The sequence below is a fragment of the Ciconia boyciana genome, chromosome 10, assembly GCF_034638445.1.
Source record: "Ciconia boyciana chromosome 10, ASM3463844v1, whole genome shotgun sequence".
Taxonomy (NCBI): domain Eukaryota; kingdom Metazoa; phylum Chordata; class Aves; order Ciconiiformes; family Ciconiidae; genus Ciconia; species Ciconia boyciana.
Window position 1 is genome coordinate 36550921 of NC_132943.1, and position 22122 is coordinate 36573042.

Sequence of the window (22122 nt, forward strand, 5' to 3'; positions counted from 1 at the left end):
GCACCATACATGTGTAAGCCTCTTACCTTTGTTTTTGGATCTAGAATTTTTACACCATAGATTGAGATTTGTAGTTCAACTTTGGGCGTCTTCTGGCCTTCAGATTTCTTGATATGTCTTGCAAACTGTAAGATGAAAAATACAACAGCAATCACACTGATAGTAAGTTTTCTTTCTTTCTTTTTTTTATTTCTTCTCATTTCCTCTCAACTCCTTCCACCCAAAGTTGTTTCCTTTCTTCTTCAAAAAGCTCTTATAAACAACGCCACCCATTCCCAAAGTCACAGCTGGGCACAGAACAGCATTTCTGACTGCACACTACAGAATATTCCTAGAATTCAAGAAAAAATATTTTAAAATTACTTAGCTGGTTCTCTTGAAACTTTTATCTGCTGTTTATGCACTTAATTTAAGCTTTTGCATGAGATTTCTAGAACAGTAGAAACATGCATATTTTGAGACAGTTTGTCAACTGCTTGGCTGTTGAGCAGTGAACATCGTTATGTTTTCCACATCCCACTATTTCTACACTCCTGTACACATGCACGGAGGGTACTTCCCATATGTTCCTCTAAGGAAATCAGTTCTTTTAAACAGGTTCAGTGTGAAAGCACTACAGCTGTCAACGCCTAAGAAATACTTGATCTCTTCTATCATATTCTCAGGATTTATTTGCTACCAGTTCACTGATGATGGCTAGATACATTTATATGACTGGGTCAGGTAATGTATCCTATTCAATACATTTTCCATCCTTTTATATCTCCTTTTCCAGCTGCTAGATCTGACTTGTCTTTCTCTCATGAACACTGCATATAAAATAAGGAAAGAAAAATTTGCTGCTGCATGGCTGTTAAGGAGTATCGTGAATTTGGGTAACTTTCTTAGCAAAGATATGGAATTGCTTTATATTTTGCTCTGTTACCAGCCCTTTTCCTCCCAAGTCTTTGACAGCCTGGAATGGTATTTTCAAATGCATAAATAAGGACGATGACTCGCTGAAGGCCAGAGGAGTTGGAATCTCTGCTTCACAGCTATATGTTTGAACACATCGTCCTTGAACTTGCTCCCACTCAAGTATAATTGAGCACATAATTCACCATGAGTACAAATAAACTATATAAAAAGTCAGTGAAGATGATGACTTTTAGTGGCATAAAGAGTCTAGGATGTCAACAAGGGTGCTAACCTATCTTCAGAAGGGTTAGACCTGGAAGACAGAAGCCTGAATTATCTTGTGATTGTGAAGTACTTGGCTGTAGCCAACTGATACCTCCCCCACAAACACCTCAACCCCTGATTTTAATTAATTATTTATCTAAATGATAGTTGAGGGTTTGGGTTTTTGCTCTGTCCCTGTTCCTGTGCCAACTAGTACTTGGGAAATCTTTCCATAAACTCAACTGCTTTACACAGTATCAGTGTCTCCATCTATTTTACTTCATTTTGCTTGTAGGCAGCTCCATTCACGGCAAATTTTTAACTAGTTTTAAGAACCACCCTAAAAGCACATAATTAACCTGTTTTTTCCTTCCTCCTAATTTCATTCATTTTGAAAGCACACTTACTGAAAATTTTAGTAACAAAACATTAATTTATAATTAATCCTATTAACTTCATACAGTAACATGACCTATCCAGTTTATTACTGATTAATGTATCACATTAGCTCATAAGTATCACACGCTTCTCAAGTTAGTTAAAACCAAAAACCAAACCAAAACAAAAAGCCCACCTGAACCACACTACGGCATTCTCAAAACCAACTCTTAAATCTAAATACCCATTTTACATTTCAGCAGCTAGCACTGCTACAGTCATTGGCCAAATATTTTATGAAGGTTTGTACATGATGACTTACTAGTCAAAACCAACTAGTCAAAAGTGAAGCACATCTAACATAACTTCTAGTCCTGCCTCTCTTCAGTATCATGTATATAGGTCTTGCAATATACACATCCTTTTCCTGTCCTCCTATTTATCTTCAAGCCCATTTCTCACATATTTAGAGTATACTTTTAATACAGTTTAGTGACTATCCCCATCCCTTTATTTTAATTAAGGTGGGTGATCTCATATGTATCTTTTTACGTAAAAAAAAAAAATAATTAAAAAAACCTAATCACTGGTTTACAGACATTTTGGCCAATAACATTTCTTGACTTTCTAGGACAATTCAGATTTGCTACGGGGGGAAAAAAGAAAAATTATTTACTAAAAATCACTAATTAAACCCCCCCCCCCAATCTGACTTAAATTTTATAATACCTATTTAATCTGCTTGATTCTTAAGTCTCTGCTTTCAGAAATAGGAAAATGATAGGCCAATCAATATTTTATTAGCACAGATTTTTTTTTCCCAAGATGAATATAAAACTTAAATTGTCCTTCAGATAATTTTCATACATTTACTCAGTCCCCCCACTCTGCCAGCTTTCCTTTCTGATTTGTTGTTTGTCCTTTTATTGGATAAAACTCTGAGGACATCTGTGGTCCCTTTTCACTGTACAACAGGGCTTTGCACGTGGCTCGCTTTGCTTCGCGTTAAATGGAATGACCACAAAACCCACAGATCACCTGGAGAGTTTGGGCATCTCTATTTCCAATGTACTTTAGAGAGCAGAGAAACATACCTATGCAACAGATAATCCGGGGGCACACCTTGATTTGGAACAGCCTTGAACTTGAGTGAACCCTGGCTTTTTGGAAACGTGCCTTTATAAACAAAATGCACGCAACTACTTCTGTGCAGTAATGAAGAGGAGGCATAAATAATATTTGATTTTACTGAGTTAAAGCCATAGCGTATGTTGAGAATGATGACGAAATGCTTGGTTTTCCAACTGCAATCATCTCATTAGACTCCCAAACAACAGCTACAACATGAAAACTTTTTAAAATAAGTAGATCTGAATAACTTGCACAAGTTTTAGAACAGCTGGCCAAAGCTTGCTCCAAGTAGTCAAGAAGTCTTACAACACTGAGGAAGTTCCAGAAGATAATTCTGTGCCAATACTAAAAGAAGAGTAAACAAAATGACCCTACCACGTCTCCACTCTCAAAACGCATAAATCAAGTTAAAGAACTAGAAAATTCAAGTGCGATGAAATTAATGATGATCAATATGGATTTTACAAAAAATGCAGCTTGTCAAAATAGACAACGCATTTGACCAAGTTTTGCATGCCATTATATTTAGGAAATGAAGCAACACAAAGAAAGTATTAGTTAAGTTAGTTACATTAGTCTCCAGATGCAGTTATAAACAGGAAATTGTCATTGAGAAGATATGTTTCTAATGTATTCCAGCAGGGTTTATTTCTTAAGCATGACATTATTGAACAATGACCAGGAGGAAAATAATTACTGATAAAATCTGCAGGCAGAAAAAATAAGAGGAAAAAATGGGGAGAAAAGTAACTAATGAACTGAAATCTAACATCATTACAGAGGAAGCTTGCAGATCACGAAGGCTGATGGACGGGCAAATAACACAGAGAATATCTCAACAACCAGAACGCCACAGATTACCTGTATGCAAACGAACCATCTCTGCTGCAGTACCAATTTTGCAAATCATACCTATGGGAACAAACTTTCTTTCTTGGGAGACTACCCTGTGAAGATGGAATTAAGAAAGTCTTGATGTCATGGTAGGCTTTCCGCTAACTGTGGACACGCCTCGTGAAGCTACGGTTGGGAAGATTAATGCAATCCTTGGATATTTCAAAAAGATCCTTAAGACAACAACAGCTGCACTGTATCAGCTGCTTGTGAGAAACTACTCAAATTTTATGTTCTGAGGTTTTGAAATGCAGAAGGATGTTGACAAAATGGAGAAAGATCACAGGATATTTGCAAAAGTTAGCAGAAGACTGGAAACCCACTTTATAAGAAACTCCATCAAATCAAAAACAAGCTAATGGTGGAAGAAAAACACAAAAAAAATCTCTTCAATGCAGACATCCAGAGACACAAAGAAGCTTTTTAATCAAAGGTTTACTGAGATACAGTGACTGAAAAGCACACATAGATAAATTCAGAAAATCTGGTGCAGTTACTTTCTTAATGCTTTTCCTGCCCACTCCCTGTTCTGTGTAATAACAGATAACATACAGATACTGATCAGTAATTTCTTCCGTATCTGACCTTCTCTAGAAAGCCAAGTTCAGCCACCTCCCAAACTTGTGCGGGGTTTGAACAGCAGGTCCTAACACTTAGCCAGGTATCAGTCAATTTGCTTTTTTTCTTTTCTCTATTTTTTCTACTCATTTATTCTACCTAGAGAGGACCCTGAAGGACCTCTGGACAGGGGAGATTTACAAACATTGTTTCAAATGCGTGCTGAAAGGAGAAAATAAAGTAATATTTGTAGCTCACACGGTAATAAGATTATTTAAGAGGGTAAAAATCTGTAGCCTCCCATTGGCATCAAAATGGACAATGATATAAAATTATAATGAATCATAGCATGGCTTGAGAAGACATACGATGGGCCAAATTCTTAAGCTGTTAGTTTACACATATATTGTTCTCAGGCAAGACACCCAGATTTGGCCCAATAATAATATGAGCAGCTCAGTGGGACGGGCTAGCTTCTATTTAACTGCTTTGGAATTAATACCATATTTTCCTTGAATCTTTTAAGGAAAGCAACAGATACCAATAAATGCTTTCTATGGTTTAATTTACCTTTAAAAATAAAGAAGAAAAAACTTCCATATATCTTCTCTTTTATTACAGTAGCAGGGAAAATTGCAAATTTTGAGACCCTTACTAAAATTACATTTAAAATGCTTATACATCAAGTCTTAGCAAACCGCAATCACAGGATTAACCAGCAAAAAATAACATGAGGGGAAAAAAAGAAAAATCCCGTTTTAAAACCAGCCAGGAGCTTTAGTTAAAGAAATAATGGTTAAAACAAGTTCTATCAAAATCAATTTAAGCTATGCAAATCAAAACTACGTGCTTTTATTTAGTGTTTACACCTTACTGCACAATTCAAGAGTTTATTAAAAAACCGGGAAACATCAAAGGTAGAAGTTTCTGTGATTTGGGTGCTAATTTTTAGCCCTAGGAATCGAGGTTCAACTCCTTCATTTTATGCATGCTTCCAGTGAGACATCAGACACTGCACTTCACGTGGGCACCTTAAAAGATGTCTGTTTGATGCCACCGTAGTTGTCTAAGCTGAGACACAGCCTTACACCTGGCTTTGAGAAGATGCTTCTCCTCTTTTTTCATAACAACATTTGTTATAAGGAAAGATACCTGGTGTCCTGGTTTCGGCTGGGATAGAGTTAATTTTCTTCCTAGTAGCTGGTACCGTGCTGTGGTTTGGATTTAGGATGAGAATGCTGTTGATAACGCACTGATGGTTTAGTTGTTGCTAAGCAGTGCTTACACCAGTCAAGGGCTTTTCAGCTTCCCAGGCTCTGCCGGGTGCACAAGAAGCTGGGAGGGGGCACAGCCCAACTGCCCAAAGGGCTATTCCATACCATATGGCGTCATGCGCTGTATAGAAACTGGGGGGCGGGGGGGGGAGTTGGCTGGGGTCAGCAATCGCTGCTTGAGGAGGGGCTGGGCATCGGTCGGTGGGTGGTGAGGAACTGCGTTGTGCATCACTTGTTTTGTATATTCTTTTATCGTTTTTATTATTATTTTCCCTTCCTTTTCTGTCCTATTAAACTGTCTTTATCTCAACCCATGAATCTTACACCACCCCCCCCCAATTCTCTCCCCATCCCACTGCGGGGGGGACGGGACAGTGAGCAAACGGCTGTGTGGTGTTTAGCTGCCTGCCGGGTTAAACCACAACACCTAAAAAAAAAAATAGGCCCTATTTCTTTTGCAGTGACTACATGTCATCTTTTTGGTCATATTATCGTCCAAACTCTCATGCACATTTTATGTGGGTATAATGAAATTATGACCTCTGAAAAATAGCTGTCAAGAAGAGGAAAAGGATGAAAAGGCCACAGATATGTGAACTTGAATCTCTCAATAATCAGCTGAGTAGGGAAAAAGCTGTCTCGGAAATCCATTTCTATGGAATATGTTGTATTTTATTTTCCAAACACACACTGGACTGAGAGGAAGGCTATTGATCTATTAACCACAGTGTAGAAAACAATGCAGTAGAGGCTTTTTTCCGTCTCTTACTCCCTAACGGTTTTTTTTTTTTTTGTTTAGATTTGGGGGGCGGCAGGGGGTGTTGCGTTTTCTATTTTTTTGTTTCGGGGGGCTTTTTTGGTTGTTATTTTGTTTGCTGGTGTGGGGTTTGGGTTTTTTTTTTGTTTGGGCTTTTTGTTTGGGGGGGTGTGTGGGTGGGGGGGTGTGTGTCAGTCATGGTTTGGGGGTTGTTTTTTTTTTTTTTGAGAGAGAGGGTAAACAGGTATTCTCTTCAACTCTTCTCATCTGATCTGCTTGGGTCTTCAGGCTGTTCCTGGCTGGTCCCGAACCACACATTCTGCTTTCCCCAGTACTTCGAAGAGAACAGTGACGGCTGTAAGGCTTGAACTGGAAACCTCTTCATCCCAATATTAAAAGATTTTCTGTATTCCACCCTCCTCTGTCCTTTCAACAGCAAATGAAACCCAGCTTTAACACGAAAGGGAGCTCAGACCAATATCCACTGATGTCCATTTAGGGCAGCAGCAGGACAGCATCACAGCACGTGTGGCGGTACGTGAAAGAGCACTCTTCACTTTGTGTATCCTTACGGGTCAAGGAGCTGATGAAGAATACTTCAAGCGGCTTCAAAGTGATTAATTCTATTTACATTATCTCTGGTCATCTCCACTTACAGAAGAAGAAAGGAGGAGAAAAGGAGACCGAGTTGGACCTTGGCTAAGAGAACAGCCTTAAGTTTGGTCCTCACAAAAACATCCCTTTGAAGACTGTAAAAAGAACAGCCCAAAACTCAGGTGTTTACTGCTGGTTTCTCCCTAACACTTCTCCACGCCACTGGCTTACTAGTGGTCTGGTTATGCTGCCCTTGCCATTTGTTATGCTGATCTTTCCACCTGCTCTCACCTCTGGCAACCCTTCAAGAACTTTTTGAGAAGGACCAAATTCTTTCCTACAGTCTGATTTGGAAGTTATATCCTTCATTAATTAAGGAAAGTAATAATTTCACTTTATAAAATAAAATGCGATCTGACAACATTGACACATTTGAATAACGTAGGCATATTCTGATACAACATCTTGGTACCATTTTCCTTAGTTTTTATTTCATTCTAGGAATTAGTTTGACTAGAAAACTGAGAGGAAAAAATTTTTCATAATAAATTATGAGAACAGTTCACCTTATCTTAGAAATAAATATACACATTTTAAAACATTAGTGTCCAACTTTCTTTTTTCTCCTGCAGTACAGCTCCAAGAAAGTTGAAAACACGAGGGGAAATCCCAACTAGATAAAACCACCCTCTAGAAAAATTAAATATAGATGGTTGAAAAAACGGTATATTCAAATTGCAACTGACCCCGCAAAATTGTCAAGTGTTTAGAAAATGCCGTAGTAGTATTTGGGATAAAACAAGTACAGTGAAGCATCGAGAAAAATTTCCTCCAAGGTACTGTATTTTACTGCAGAACATCAGCTCCACCTGCTGGTAAAAGTCAGTTCATGGAGTGGCATGCTAGAGCTTTGCACAAACCTCATGTTTGCCAGTGAAGGGTCTGTGCTCGATGAGTTAAGAGCTTTTGATTTAAAGAAGTAAAGTTATAGATCAAATGTCTATTCTGACATAGTTTGATGACACGATGGCTTAAGAAAAATAGTTTACAGTGACGGTATTTCATGGCCTATACATCACTGTAAGCACCTGACTTCCAAAGGTTATTAGTGCGATGCACGCCAGTTGTAACAATAGCTCCAAATATTAAGAAAGTCAGCTGTTTTTCTGCTAGCTATTAATTTTCATTAAAAACAAATTATGATTAACAACATTGCAATTAAAACCAAATCCGTACAATAAAAAAATATAAATATAGGATCACAAGCTACACGTGTTTTAAAAACTCTCCTACTCAAAAACCACTCTATATGTTTTCTTTCAAAATAAGGCATTCATTTTCAAGCTATTTTCACTGGTTTAAAATTTTTAATTAACATTTTCTAAAAGCAAGCTAGAGATGTGTGGTTAATAATAAAATCCAGTACCTCTAGGCTTCTCTTCAAAGAATTCAGATGCAGAACATAAATCAATGTTGAAACGAGTATTCAATTAATTGAGGATTGTTTCAAACATAAAACCTCTTTATTGCTCGCTGAATTCTGTTGCAAGATTTTTCAAGTCTTTCCAAAAGTTGACTTTAATTACTTTGTGAGTTTTCTAATAAACTTGTGATTATAGAAGATTCCATGTAATACCTGACATCTAAGCTAAAAACTTCCAAGCTTGAAGAAAATAGTGTAATTCTGGCAGCAACGATTCAGACACATATCTCCAAGGAGGTTTATTTAGGGAACACATGTAAAAAGTTAGAACAGGTATCTACATACTCCAATGACACAAGGATACACAAAAAATTTCTGCTTTTAAATTTTAGTGCTAGGCTGACAAATGTGTTTTCCCAAGAAAATAAAATAGTTCTGGCTCTTCCTACACTTCAGAGAACAGTTATTTGAAATCCTTTGTGGACATGCTTTCACAGCAAACTATTTTAAGGTACCAAATCATACAATCCAACCCACCAAAAGCTTCCAGTGAGAGTCCAGGTTAGCCTGGAGTTCCACCAGTGAGACAGAGACACTCAGCAGCTGCTTTACTTAGGAGGAGTCTGATAAAACAACATTAAAATAGAATCAAACCTTCTCCATAGCAGGATATTATCTTGACAGATTTCTGCACACAGTTAACTTTGCTCAGGGTAATGGAATTTTATAAACACAAAACATCTAACACAATAGGCTTCACTCCAGTAATATCTGTGAACCGTACGAGAAACACACAAAACCATACATTCTGCTTCCTTTTTGTGGTCCATAGACTAAGGGAATGATACCTGTGTATTATGTTAAAGGATGGGAAGGGTGATGGTGCGTAATGAGAATGTATTGGATAGTGTGAGACCTGAGCATAACGTAAATGGTATGGAATAAGGGGTGGAGAACGTGCTGGTTTTGGCTGGGATAGAGTTAATTTTCTTTACAGTAGCTAGTACAGGGCTATGTGTTGGATTTGTGCTGGAAACAGTGCTGATAACACAGGGATGTTTTGGTTGTTGCTAAGTAGTGCTTATACTAAATCAAGGACTTTTCAGCTTCCCATCCTCTGCCAGGCACATGGGAAGCTGGGAGGGGGCACAGCCAAGATAGTTGATCCAAACTGGCCAAAGGGCTATTCCATACCATATGGCGTCATGCTCAGTATATAAAGCTGGGGAAGAAGAAGGAAGGGGGGGACATTCAGAGTGATGGTATTTGTCTTCCCAAGTCACCGTTATGTGTGATGGAGCCCTGCTTTCCTGGAGATGGCTGAACACCTGCCTGCCCCTGGGAAGGAGTGAATGAATTCCTTGCTTTGCTTGTGTGCGTGGCTTTTGCTTTCCCTGTTAAACTGTCTTTCTCCCAACCCATGAGTTTTCTCACTTTTACTCTTCTGATTCTGTCCCCCATCCCACTGGGGGGGAGTGAGCGAGCAGCTGGGTGGGGCTTAGTTGCTGGCTGGAGTCAAACCACAACAGACTGGCAGCATGCTGCTATGGTTAAAAAAGGGTCATACTTACAACAGCCTAAAATACTTGAAAACAACTAGGCAATAATGTCTCTGATGAACTGCCTCAGAGTAAATCTTTTTGGCATAAAACACTCCAAGAATTGGCTAAGCTAATCTTTAAAGGCAGCTGTACTATTTTGGTAGAGTGAAAACAATGGGAAAGACCTTCTGTTTCAATACCTTAACACAGTTAGACATCAATCTTGTAAAGATGGCTTTTTCAAGGGAAACTGCAATCTTAAAGGCTGAGCTACATGAACAGTGTTTCATGCAACACAGAATCAAGTTTTTCAATATCGATTCCCAAAATTTTCCGTCCATTTCTGAGGAGCTTCTGTTTAAATGAATACTGAAAACCCTACAAAAAGTTATGGAAAGTACAGTCGTAGACAGAACAATTTTTACATCTAAATAAACTAAGGCTCCAATAGCTCTAAGCAGCCAAGCATGAAACAGTGCAATTCCACAGCAATGTGAGTTAGCAGACAAATCAAATCAGCATTCCCTGCCACAACTCATAGCATTTGAAGAGCTTTAAGCACATTAGCTGGCACTCAAACACTCAAGTCAAAGCTGTGTTATCAGTTAGCAACCCTCAACAAGTCAATAACTAGCAAGTGGTAATGCATTAAGGCTAAAACCAAAGAACGTTAGCATACCACGAACACACTTACTTTTCCTGTCTCTCTTTGGTCATTGCGCTAGGATACTTTCCAATTGTCTACTGAGTCCCACAGTACTCAAGAACATACAACCAAGAAGAAATTGTAAATGTCTGATTTTCTTGGCCATCTATGTGCTGGTGCACATGGTGCGCATAGATGGTGTTTGTGCGCACAGACCTTTTCCAACAAAACATGAAGACCCGGAGGACAAGGCAGTAATGTCCCTTGTAATAAGCAGTTTTATATTGGTTTGTAAACTATTCTCTCACTACAGCTCTACTTCCAGATATATCACCAACTATCACAGCTGGAGGGTGAACAACATTCATGCCACTGTCATAAACCTTTACCTCCAGTGTAACAGTTTACATGGATCAGACCCATTAGCTTTAGATGAAGAGCCGTCACGGACAGCCAGTACCCATGGAGCTACCACAGCCTGTTTACGGTGTGGTTTGATATTCTTACTCCTGTTATCTGGCACCAACAGCTTACCTTAAGTAGGTAGGTACTCTATGTTTTGCAACAAGGGGCAACTCACCTAACTGGGGCTCATAGGAAGGCACCATACCGCCCAGAGAAATGAAGGACAGGCATTGCTGAAGTCACTAGTTATTTGGTCAAGGAAGAGTTCATTTTCTTAAATGCCCTGACAACACATTGGGAGTGCCATAATTAGAGGCATTTAATAGCCATAAAGTGAGGATGGCAGCTAAAACAAACTGTTGCTACCTAAGTTAGGATTAATGAAGCCCTAAAGTTTGCAAAGAACAATCATTACACATTAAGATACACAAACTTTATACTATAAGTAATTGTGTAATCTAGGAGACAACTAACCACATGGACAACAGAACATCTGATAATATGGACACAATAAGGAAGTGCCTACACACCAGTGAAGAGATTAGTAAAAGCAACTGCTTCTAGAACCAATGAATTTACCTAGAAACACTTACAAAGTGTCTTATCTGTGAAAACGTGTTAAGAATACATTCCATTTATATTTCATTAAATATGCCTTCTTACCTTTAATTTTCTAACAGCATCTCTTACAACTTCTGTGCCTTTGGGCTGCTCCACTTCTGTACTGCCAAGAAACTGGAAAGATTGTAATTTGTGAGAAGTAAGTTACGCATTAAAAGGCCTAATTGACTTATGTAATTTTATTTTCCAATTATTTCCAAATAACATTTTGGAAAGAAAATAGTTTAAATAGTTGATAAATAACAAACCTTCATACAACTATTTCTAATCAAGAGAATAACAAGAATTAAATTCTAATTAGACAAATACAAGAGTTATCAAAAGCAGCTTTTAAAAAATGTTTTATCTCGATCCTATACAAATCTGTAAATTGGAGGTTAAATACCTTTTTCCACTGGGAAATTGTCATTTTGGTAATATCACCTCTTTTAGAAAATAATGAAAAAAATGAAAAAAAAAAACAACAACAACCCTGATATAAGATACTTCCTATGAATCAACATGAGTCAATGGTTTCAACTATGTTACTAAAACTTTCATGCAGTGATGCAAGATAAATTAAAAAGGCCTGATTTTGCTCTCAGAGCTGGTTGGTACGGTAACTTCATAGATTTAAAGGAACCAGGTTCCAACTTACATTAAAAAAAAAAAGGCTCATATTCAAAGAATTTCTACTAGAAATCATATTTTTACAAAGTAAGGTTTTAATGAAAACCAAACATATACCTGTCAATATACAAAGCAGGATACTTCAAAGGGACCTTACCATTTCTTTATTTGTACACTGAAATGCCTTTACGTTCTTCTTTACAGTTTTGCTTTCCTTTTATATACTGTTATGAAAGGTACAATAATCCTGCCCGAACCGCCTCCATGTAATAAATTAATTAATTTTGAATTGCCCGATTGTCACATGGAGGTACAGTTGATTTAAGTCACACCATGTACCTGTATATGCCAAAATAACGCTAGCAAGAAAGAACAAACCCCCATTTTTCTCTAAAGTACACAATTTTCTATGTAACATGACACACAGAGGTATGTATGATTTTTATGCCTTAGCAGTTTCAAAAGGAACTTAAATTTGCCAAGCTACAGACATTTCATAGTAACTCAAGTTTTTAATTTTATTAAAACTTTGAAATGTGTTTACTGTAGTCAATGTGCTTAAGCTGTAAATTAAGGTGTACTTTAATCTACCAATAATTAAGTCTCATTATAAATTTGCTACTGACTTTGAAATATGATGTGCCATCTTGAATACAACAGTGTGCAAATCAAAACACCAGGTACATCTGCTGTCAATATTCTCTACTATTACAATTCTCCAGCTCAGAGACCAAAGTTTTGTAATAACAAAGCAGAAACCTCTATTATTGATTTGATGTCTTTCATGCAACATCTCTGATGACTTTACATAGAGGGTGTGTTCTTCCCTGGAAAAGGGACAGTTGCAGAAAATGCACATAGAGAAAGAAGAATGATGCTTGGACATTATGGATACGACATGTGACAGAGACAGAAAGGGAAAGGCGAGTGAATATACATGAGCAAATGTATGTAAGTAAAAAAAAAAGTAATCACGGGCTTAAATGGACAAGAAAGGAAGTAGATAAGGTCAGATGAGAATCTAAGAGGAATGCCGATAATACCAGATATCTGTACACAAGCATATTTATAGACCACACACTTGGCACCACACAAGAGGTAGAAGTACAATTGCTGTAAATTTTGTGAGCAGGCCAGGGTACATTATATACAGTACAGGAATCCTGTGTAAACAAGGAAATAACAGCTGCAAGCGTGGACAAGGCTCCACGAACAGAGAACACAGGTCACTGCTGCCCACGGTGAAGTAGAAGACGGCTGAGCGTACTTCACCCATGCGTGCTTCCTAGCATTTGTGTAGTTTTGAAACTGGCAGCTCCAGAGGCATTATCAATGTAAGCAGCCTGGTACTTCTTGATACAGATTTAGGGCCAGGCCATCGGTGGAATTGTGTCGAGTACACTTCTAGATGGCCGGGGGTATGCTGCCTCGCCTGCAGCCGCTTCTCCAGAAGGGCACAGGGCTGCCCTACGTTTCTTATTTGCTTACTTCCATCCAGACGACTGAGATCTGAGATAGCAAAAGACATCTTAAAAGCAATAGAGTCATTTCCCCTCCCCTTCCCTGTCAGCTATCTCCCTCTGATTCAAAGTCCAAGAAAAATGAAGGTATCTTCACTGTATTCAATAAATGCCAGCAGCAGACCAATCTTTCCATGAACAATAACTGCCATAAATACTGTTTTCCCAGGGGCTTGTACCTCATGCTAACTCACATTACTGCCTCAGAAAGTGTAAGCGCCAAATTAAGCTTCTGCCACAGCTGGGGAATCTGTTAAAAGGTCACTGAATTTTTAAGCCCATAGTAATGTTCCCCAAATCAGAAATTACCATTTCTGATCATGGAGGGGAGGGAGAAGTAGACATCTAAATAGAAAGATAAACTGCTGAAAGCACAGGTTTAAATGACTGACAAAACCTGAAGAAACATATACTAATCGGGTTTGCTCAACAAGTTACAAAAAAAAAACCCCACCAACCAAGACCCTAACTGTATGGAAACATCATGAGCATTATATCAATATTTATGGAACATAACTTAACCAACCAGAATTCCACCAGACATTCACAATGTGCTGTCTTCCAGATGAGTATCGGTTTTGACATTAAGCATCGCTACTGAAATTTTTATTGCTCTCAGCAGTTTTAAACTGAATGTGGAATTAGAGCTTATGCTTAATAAACTATTCAGTGTAGGAAAATATAGTAAGATGCATTTAATCCAGAAATACAAAGAAGATTTGTAGCTTAAGTGTTAATATCAATCAGAGATGACGAGACCATGCCATGGCTTGCACTGTTTGTATCTGATATAAATTTGTATCTCTGTTAACTGCAGTTCTACATTTTTTATTCAGGTAAGCTCCAATTTTAGTTATAACTGCTTACACATTTCATGCCTGACCTTCATAAGCTTTCTCATTTTATTTATTTATTTTTGGTAAGAGAGTAATAAAGAGGAAAAAAAACACAATTAAGAGCAAATCATCTGAACATCTGTATTAATTAGACTGATCTATTTTGGGGCAAAATATTAACAGAATTTCAAATCAAGACAAGTTATTTTATAATTATAACAAAAGAATGACTATGCAATATAGGTTTAACATATAGCTAACATTAACTGGAGGCTTTTATTGCTTGCTTTTTCATCTGCTCTGTACTTTTTCTGTGTGATCTGCCCTATCATCATACATTGTTTAATATTAGGTGCCAATTACTATGGCATTACTTGTAATAGTTAAGCTAAGCAAACACATATATATTTGCAAAGCTGAGACTTTAGATGACAAGCTCGATGTGACGAAGGTTTCTGTGTTTGTATAATCCCCAACACAATGGATGCGCTGCCACCTCTGGGATTTCTAAAGTAAATAACTAACAACTAATTCACCATCCTCATGAAATGGGGAGATGGCCATTTCATTACAGTCTTTTCAGCAGATTTTTCTCACCAAATCTCACACAAACACAAAGAACAAATATTTGTTATATCAGGAATTCGGTACAGCTGTGGCATGAATAGGATAAATACTCATCGTGGGAGAGTTTCTGCCACAAAAATTTCAAAGCAAAACTGCTAAACATGAAACTTCCCTTTTCAAGATCAGGCTCCTTTAGAAAGCGATACTGATGCAGAATTCTAGATAGGAACTTTAAAAGTCAGCGATTGCTTTGATCACTTCAGGTTCCCTCCTGCAGCTATGGTCCTTTTGCAAACCCAGCTGATGAGGAACACCACCACCACGAAATGTAACTGTTCCTGAGAGTCAAGCTAATACAACTCCTACACTTAATTGCAGAAGAGAGAAACAGAAAATAACGTAGCAGTTCCCCTTCAGATCATTCAGTATTAATCCTATATGCAAATTAATAAATGCATTAAATTCTTAGTGTTCATTAACATCAAATACATAATAGAGATGAAAAATGCTTACATATGATTGTTACAGGTATTTACTGTTTGAAGGTAGTAAAAGGGTTATTCTTGAAGTTGCTGTATTTCATGCATATTAAGCCAATTCAAACAAAAATGATCAGTAAGTTAGGCATGCCACTAGACTCATCTTTTTAAATATTTATGCATTGCTAAGTTCATGCTAACGAGAAGTTCACCATAATCATACTGAGTTTCGGTTGGATACTTCAAGAAGTTCGAAGAGGGTGACATCTAGTATTTTGTATAACAAAGCAAGCTAAAGCAATGTTTTTCCCATATAAATTACTACACAGTTTTCATTGCAGTTTGCTATTCTTCCAAGCATATTCCCTACAAAACTGATGAAAGGTCATTTTTCTAATCTATTACTTATTCTCGTCTCACTTGCAGCTGTCTATAATCAGAAATAACTTCTATGAGGTCAATGGATCTTATCAGTCAAAACAGTTTAACTGTTCCTTTGAAGAACATTAAGGCTTGTTCTTCCCTCATTGACGTTTGCCATTAAGAAAGTGAGCTGTTGACCAGCCATATACAAGGTAAACACCTCGGATCAAACCGTAATCTAATATTAGCAGACAACCAGATGCGCTCACTCCACATACAAAGATTTGCAAGACAGTGCAGCTGCGGACAATTAACAGACACTATTTCATCATATTAGAATCAACAGAAGTTTTATCATTGACAGCAACTGGGAGAATAATTCAGCCCTGTAATGGCCATGAGGACTGTCTTACACAACAAACTCATAAGCAGACCCTTTGTGGGGAACATCTCTTCAGGACGTAGTTGAAAGGAAAATTTTCCCATGCATTTAGCTTGAGCAAGACATGTTTTGGTCCAATTCCATAGTGAAATTATTAAAAATGCTTTTATAGTTGTACGTTGGCTGGAGAAACTATTAAAATAAAAGGTAAGTCTTTTTTACTTTTATTTTGCTGGCTCAATTAAAAGTCAATTAAAATGTAGGGCAACTTCAGGCATTCAGAATCCTTTACAGTTCTGACAAGTCTATTGCTGTTATCACATGCCCAATAGCTATTAGTGAGGTCAGGTGAATTGTTAAGGTTAACAGTTCACTTTTTTTCCTTGTCATTAACAAGACACTCTCCAGTAATTCTTCGCCCTGTCAGCTTACATTTTGACCCTCAACATTCTACTTTTTTTTTTACATGCAAAGTATATCCAGGTGGTTTTCTTCAAAACTTAGGGGGAATACAAAAAAAACCCTATCCATCCTTCAGAAAAGTTAGTTTTACCAGGGTCAAAATATCATTAAACCTAAAACTTGGCTAAGAAATAGTTTTAGGTGCACTTTTGAATATTTAACGTAGACTTCCACTCTTCCAGCAGAGAGCAGTGTAGGATATTTTAATAATAAAACAACATCTGTTTTCTTCTGTCATCACATTTCAATCTTTAAAAAAAACAACAATCCAGTCTTTCACAGTGCCACATTTCTTTATTACTCTGAAACCTGAACATTAAAAGTTCTCTTTTATGCAGATTTAAATGCAATTATATGAAAAAAGTACTTACCAAACTCATACAATAAAGGAAAAAAGCAGTGCAAAATTACTGGATACCTGCTGCCAAAATTTGACAAATTAGCTCCTTCTACAGCAGAAGTTGAAGGGATGTTGATTTACTGATGAAAGGAAGACAAATGTATCCACATTCTGATAACATCAGAATGACAGTATATAATATAAAAGGAGAATGAAAGAGAAGTGGGACCGGTTTTGAAGCTATGCAGAAAACAGATGAACAAATGTCTGAGCTGTTAATCACTTCCTAAGACATGAACAGTTTTTGCTCAGCCTTGCATATATGAGCCTTCTCCATCACTTAAACAGCAGAAGTACAATATGGACTATGAAACACACACCTCTTTCTATTTTGGGTTCCTTCTCTTTCCCCACCCTACAGTCCAGTTCCCCACCTGTAACAGCTTCCTTGGTTCTCTACCAATACATGTTTTTGCCAGTGTACATAAGTGTTCGGATGTTTCCCTTTTGGGGAGCACTTCTCTAGGGACACCTTAAAAACAACTGACTCTCCCAGGCATGATTGCTGTTCAAATGAGAGCAGAAATCAAACTCACCACATGAGAGTATGAGAGAGAAAAGTGCCACAGACATCAGCACATTCCCTGAATAGCCCCTGGTCGTCTGACGTGTAATGTTCCGCACAAATGGTGACTCTGACACAGGAAAAAAATTCTACGCATTTTTCTGAGGGAGCGTTCGAGTACTATTTGCAAAAAAGGAAGGAATGCATGATTAAAAACATAAAGAAAAAAAAAAAGGGTCTTCTAATGGAAATCAAATATTACCAGGTATTTCATCCATCAGTAGAATTAAGCCAAATGCATGTGAGAAAACACAGAGGTGAAAATATTTACAGTAATTAAGATATAAAGACAGAAAAATCTATTTGATAAGCTATTGAAATGTTGGGGGGAAAAAAGAGAGCATTAGAGAAAGGACCATAAAATAATTAGGTAACGGTTAACAAAAGAATCTTCCAGGTGCAGTGATGTAAAAAACATATTGTGCTTAATTTTAAGCAACCTCTCAACAAGCCACACTGGTTTAATTTGTACTTTCTTCTATTCTCTAGAAGTGCAGTAACTTAAGAACTCTTCACTATCAAAAGTGTAAGCAATCATCTCAGTCTTTAAATTTGGTGCTATGACTAAATAACAAAGAACATAATTTGATAACTAAAGCCTAATGTATCTTTGAACAGTTGATGGACATACACAATACAGACATTTCCTTGGAGCAGTACACCTCACCAGGCTCTGGATGTGGTTCTTGCCAGGAATCTGAATGTCTGGAAGCAGGAATATCTAGAAATATTCTGGTAAAGATGCCTGAGAAACTGAGGACATATAGCAGTCCTAATCCTGCCTACACCTCTCTTCTAACGCATGTTTAGATTTGATGAAAAGAGAAATTATATAGCTGCTCACTGGGAAGAAACCTGAAGCGTGGTCCAAGTAAGCTAAATCTAGCTTAGTGTAATTTTAAAGGCAAAAGAATAAGAAAAATTACACCAGGTCATGTTCTTTCTCAAGTCCCACTACATTTTCATCCACAGCCAGTTGAGAAAAACTAAAAGGCAGAGAAAAAGGAGAATACAATAGGAGTATACATTTATAACAACATAACTGGTTTGTTTGTAAGCAGAACTTCAGCAGAATTTAGGACACACTTTGTAAATGATCAAAACTTAGACCTTCTCCAGAGAGATCAGTGTGGTCATATGCTAAGGAGGCTATCAACAAGGATATATTCAAAATTAAATCAGATTGCAACACAGCTACCAAAGCTGTTCTCTACATAAAAATGTCTAATCCTAAATGTAAAATAACGTTAAGAGATACAGCTAGTACCTCCACAAGGAAGATAAGAGCAGGCTGCAATACAGAAAGAAAGCAGAGAAGGTAAAAAGCTTATCTTGTCAAGACTGTCACTATAGAAAATACCAGTTGTACAAGAAAAAACATTCAGTGTTTCTTCAGTCCATCAATCTACACAGCACTTCAGAAGCACATCTCAAATTATATCATGCCCTGAAGAGCTGTCAGGCTGAATCTGAAGATTATAATGGAGCTGGATTCGCGGTGGTGGGGCGTACGCTGCTCTCCCCTCGCATACACCATTATCAGCCACCTTACAGCTACCCAGATTTTAGCTGCAGGCTGAGAATAAACACAGCTACATGCAGACTTACTTCCACTGCAAACAACTGGATGAGGAAAAAGTAGTTCCTTGGCTCTGCTCTGCAGACGTGCTAGCTGGAGGGAACACTTCACTGCTGGTCTAAGTCAGCTCCTCATTCCCACCCAGTGGAGGCACGCAGGCAGCAGCAGCAGGGTAAGAGGAATATCCCTTAGGGATACGCCAGCTTGGAGCAAAAAAACCTGCAAGCTCAAGTCATTTTTAGAAAATTCTTCAAAAGCTTTTGATGTATAGGAAAAGGGCTTAAAGACAAAGATTTTAACAGCACACAAATGACAGTGATGCTAATATTAATATATCATACTGAAGGCCTGTTTTTCTTTTAAGCCCAGGTGCACTTCCCATAGCTGATAAATAATCAAAAAAATCAGAGATAATATTTGGCATGAAAGAAACAAGGGCAGGGGAAGATGGTAGTGAAAGCAAATTCATCACTGGAGAAAAATAATTTTATATCATACATTCCCTGGTTGTGACTGGGACACATGCATTCTTTTGACAGCATTCTTTCTTCATGTGTGCTGCACTGTTCATTAGCCTTCACATGCAAGAATCCTGTGCTCAGAGGCTGGATAAAACAAAGGAGTAAAGAACAACACACTTCCAAACTTTATCCTCCGGGTTTCAATTTGGACACACTCAGTGTTTCCAGTTTTGGCATTTACACATGGGAACAGATTTTTTTGGTTTGGTCTTTTTCTTGGCGGAAGCATCTGTCAGCTCCTTTTACTGCAACAGGAGATGTCTGTGGGTAATCCAAAGGCACCATCATCAGGTTATTAGAGCTCCTTTGCTTCAATACAGAAACTATTAACACTTAACACAGATTCATCTAACATGAAACAACGGCATCAAGTGACGATCTTCTGTTTCTCCACCGCTATTCATCCAACTCTGCAGAGCCTCCTGTAGTGTATCACTGTTACTGCCTAGAAGTTTTAGGATAACTAACAAGAGATAACTCATCAAATGAGCATACTGTTGACTAATGTGATCTAGCTTGACCATATTCATGGTCTTTCTGACTTCCTTCTGACTTGCCTAGAAAATGACTGAGCCATCCAACCACAGAAGCTGAATAACATCCTTGCTAGCTCCTGCAATCCTCTGTTGTTACTCTCATATTAGTTTAGATTTTATTTAGTCTCTGACCTCCAAGAACTAAGAACTGGCAACTCTAAATTCACTGTTGAATCTTAAAATATAGTACCTCTTTATTTCTGTAAGAATTATCATTATTGAACCAACATTCAGTGAAGGTGATTATTCAAATAGATTATACTTCTGATAATGTGGGTGCACAAGGAAGGGTACCTGTACATTCACAAGAACCATTCTGTATCCAGACAGGGAAAACAGAACTAATTATCAAGCTTGGCACTTCCTTTAGAAAGGTATATTCCAAACATGAAGTGCCTCTGATACTCACTCACTGAAGACATATCATACTGCTTGAATGCCTCAATTCAGGAAATTTGTATTCCTGACTGGATTGTTCCCAGTAAAAAAATATTTACTTTACCTTAACTGAAGAGAGTCAACCTAAAAATAAGTCATATTCACTATTTTAAACATCAAATTTTCAGCTTTAGAAGTGCATAACAACAGAGTGGAGAGGTTTTTCAGCTTTACAAGTCCGTAATTAGAGTGTAGACTTAGTTCTGCACCACAGGAACTGGATTCAACTCAAGCACCATTTCTTTACGGAAATAGTAAAGTCAGACTAAGCCCACAAATTTACTGAAACACAATTTTTCACCAAGTCCTAGATATTTTCAAATATCTTAATATAAAAAAGTTGACATCTTGTTTGCATTTTTTTTCATAAACCAGATGCCAATATGGCGATTTAATTTATATTAACCATAAGACACAACTTCAACAATTCCTATATTCCACTGAAATGTACTGAAGTAGTACATACAGCTCTACATCTACAGCCTCTCTTGCAAAAATGTCAAAGGTATTGTTAGAAACTTTAGAACACAGAGACCGCCTTTACTTTAATTCTCACTTGATCTCCGCAGATGCTAGCTGGCAACACTGGCAAGTCTAGAGGGAACTTCACTGCACTGCAGTGTGAAAAAAGTGCTTCCATGGTTACTACTTGTATAAACCCACTAGTCTACCCAAATTGAGGTTACAGTTCATTTTCTTTAGCACTTCCATAAAGCTAAAGGACAGTCCCGTCCCGTCCCGTCCCCCCAAATCCCAATCTAGTACAATGCTGCAATTAAAGGAACAGCAAGATCAAATCCCAAGTGCTAGTATTCTTACAACAACTTTCGTCAGAGTTACCACTGTAACACCCTGCACAAGACATGCAAAACTGTTGTCCTAGTTTTTGGCTCTGTTTTGCCCTGCTGTATCAACCCCCTGGTTTTCATAATGAAACTGCTCCTTTAACTGTAGCATGTACTGGTCTGCTCTGTGTATTAGCATTCTGCAGGCTATCTAGCTTTTTTCACAAAATATAGCAAGTTAAAGCTGGAACTCAGTGTTCTCAAGCTCCATCTGTCCTGCTGACTTTTTTTTTTCCTGTTGCAAATATTCAGCCTATCAAACAAAACCTCCCCAAGAACAATGAAAACTGAACCGAGATGACAAAAAACCCTTATGAAGAAAAAAGCTATGTTGTCAAGTATTCGATAGCAAAACCAATCGTAGTTCATAAAACTGGCAAAAACATTCTGTTTTACCAATAAGATGAAGCTTTCCAAAATTTGGAGCATTTTGATTAAGGCAGAACTTCTTTGATGGAGTGAGGCAGCTGAATTAGGGGTGCACCTCAGCCACATGAGTAAACAGGCCATGAAGTCATTCAGAAAGCAGCTGTTCCTTCAAAGAGATATTTCCCAGATGACTTCATTGTTAGGCATGAATCTGAGCACAGGCTTCAGATTCTTTCTTTCATAACAACATGTGCAAGACCAGCCAGGA

At 37.8% G+C, this 22122-nt stretch overlaps 1 protein-coding gene across 11 annotated transcripts in view; it reads right to left on the reverse strand.

The window, feature by feature from the left end:
* The window catches only part of GULP1 (GULP PTB domain containing engulfment adaptor 1), a 167307-nt gene that overhangs the window by 36981 nt on the left and 108204 nt on the right, over positions 1-22122 (reverse strand). For 8 of the 11 annotated variants that reach the window (XM_072873848.1, XM_072873847.1, XM_072873846.1 and 5 more), the window contains 2 exons: positions 11426-11497; positions 27-125 (listed from right to left, as the gene is read on the reverse strand). In XM_072873848.1, the coding sequence (XP_072729949.1) occupies positions 27-125; positions 11426-11497 (171 nt within the window). Of the gene's footprint in view, positions 1-26; positions 126-11425; positions 11498-16972; positions 17017-22122 lie in introns of those variants that run through there. The other 3 variants (XM_072873849.1, XM_072873851.1, XM_072873850.1) reach the window with 2 other exon arrangements.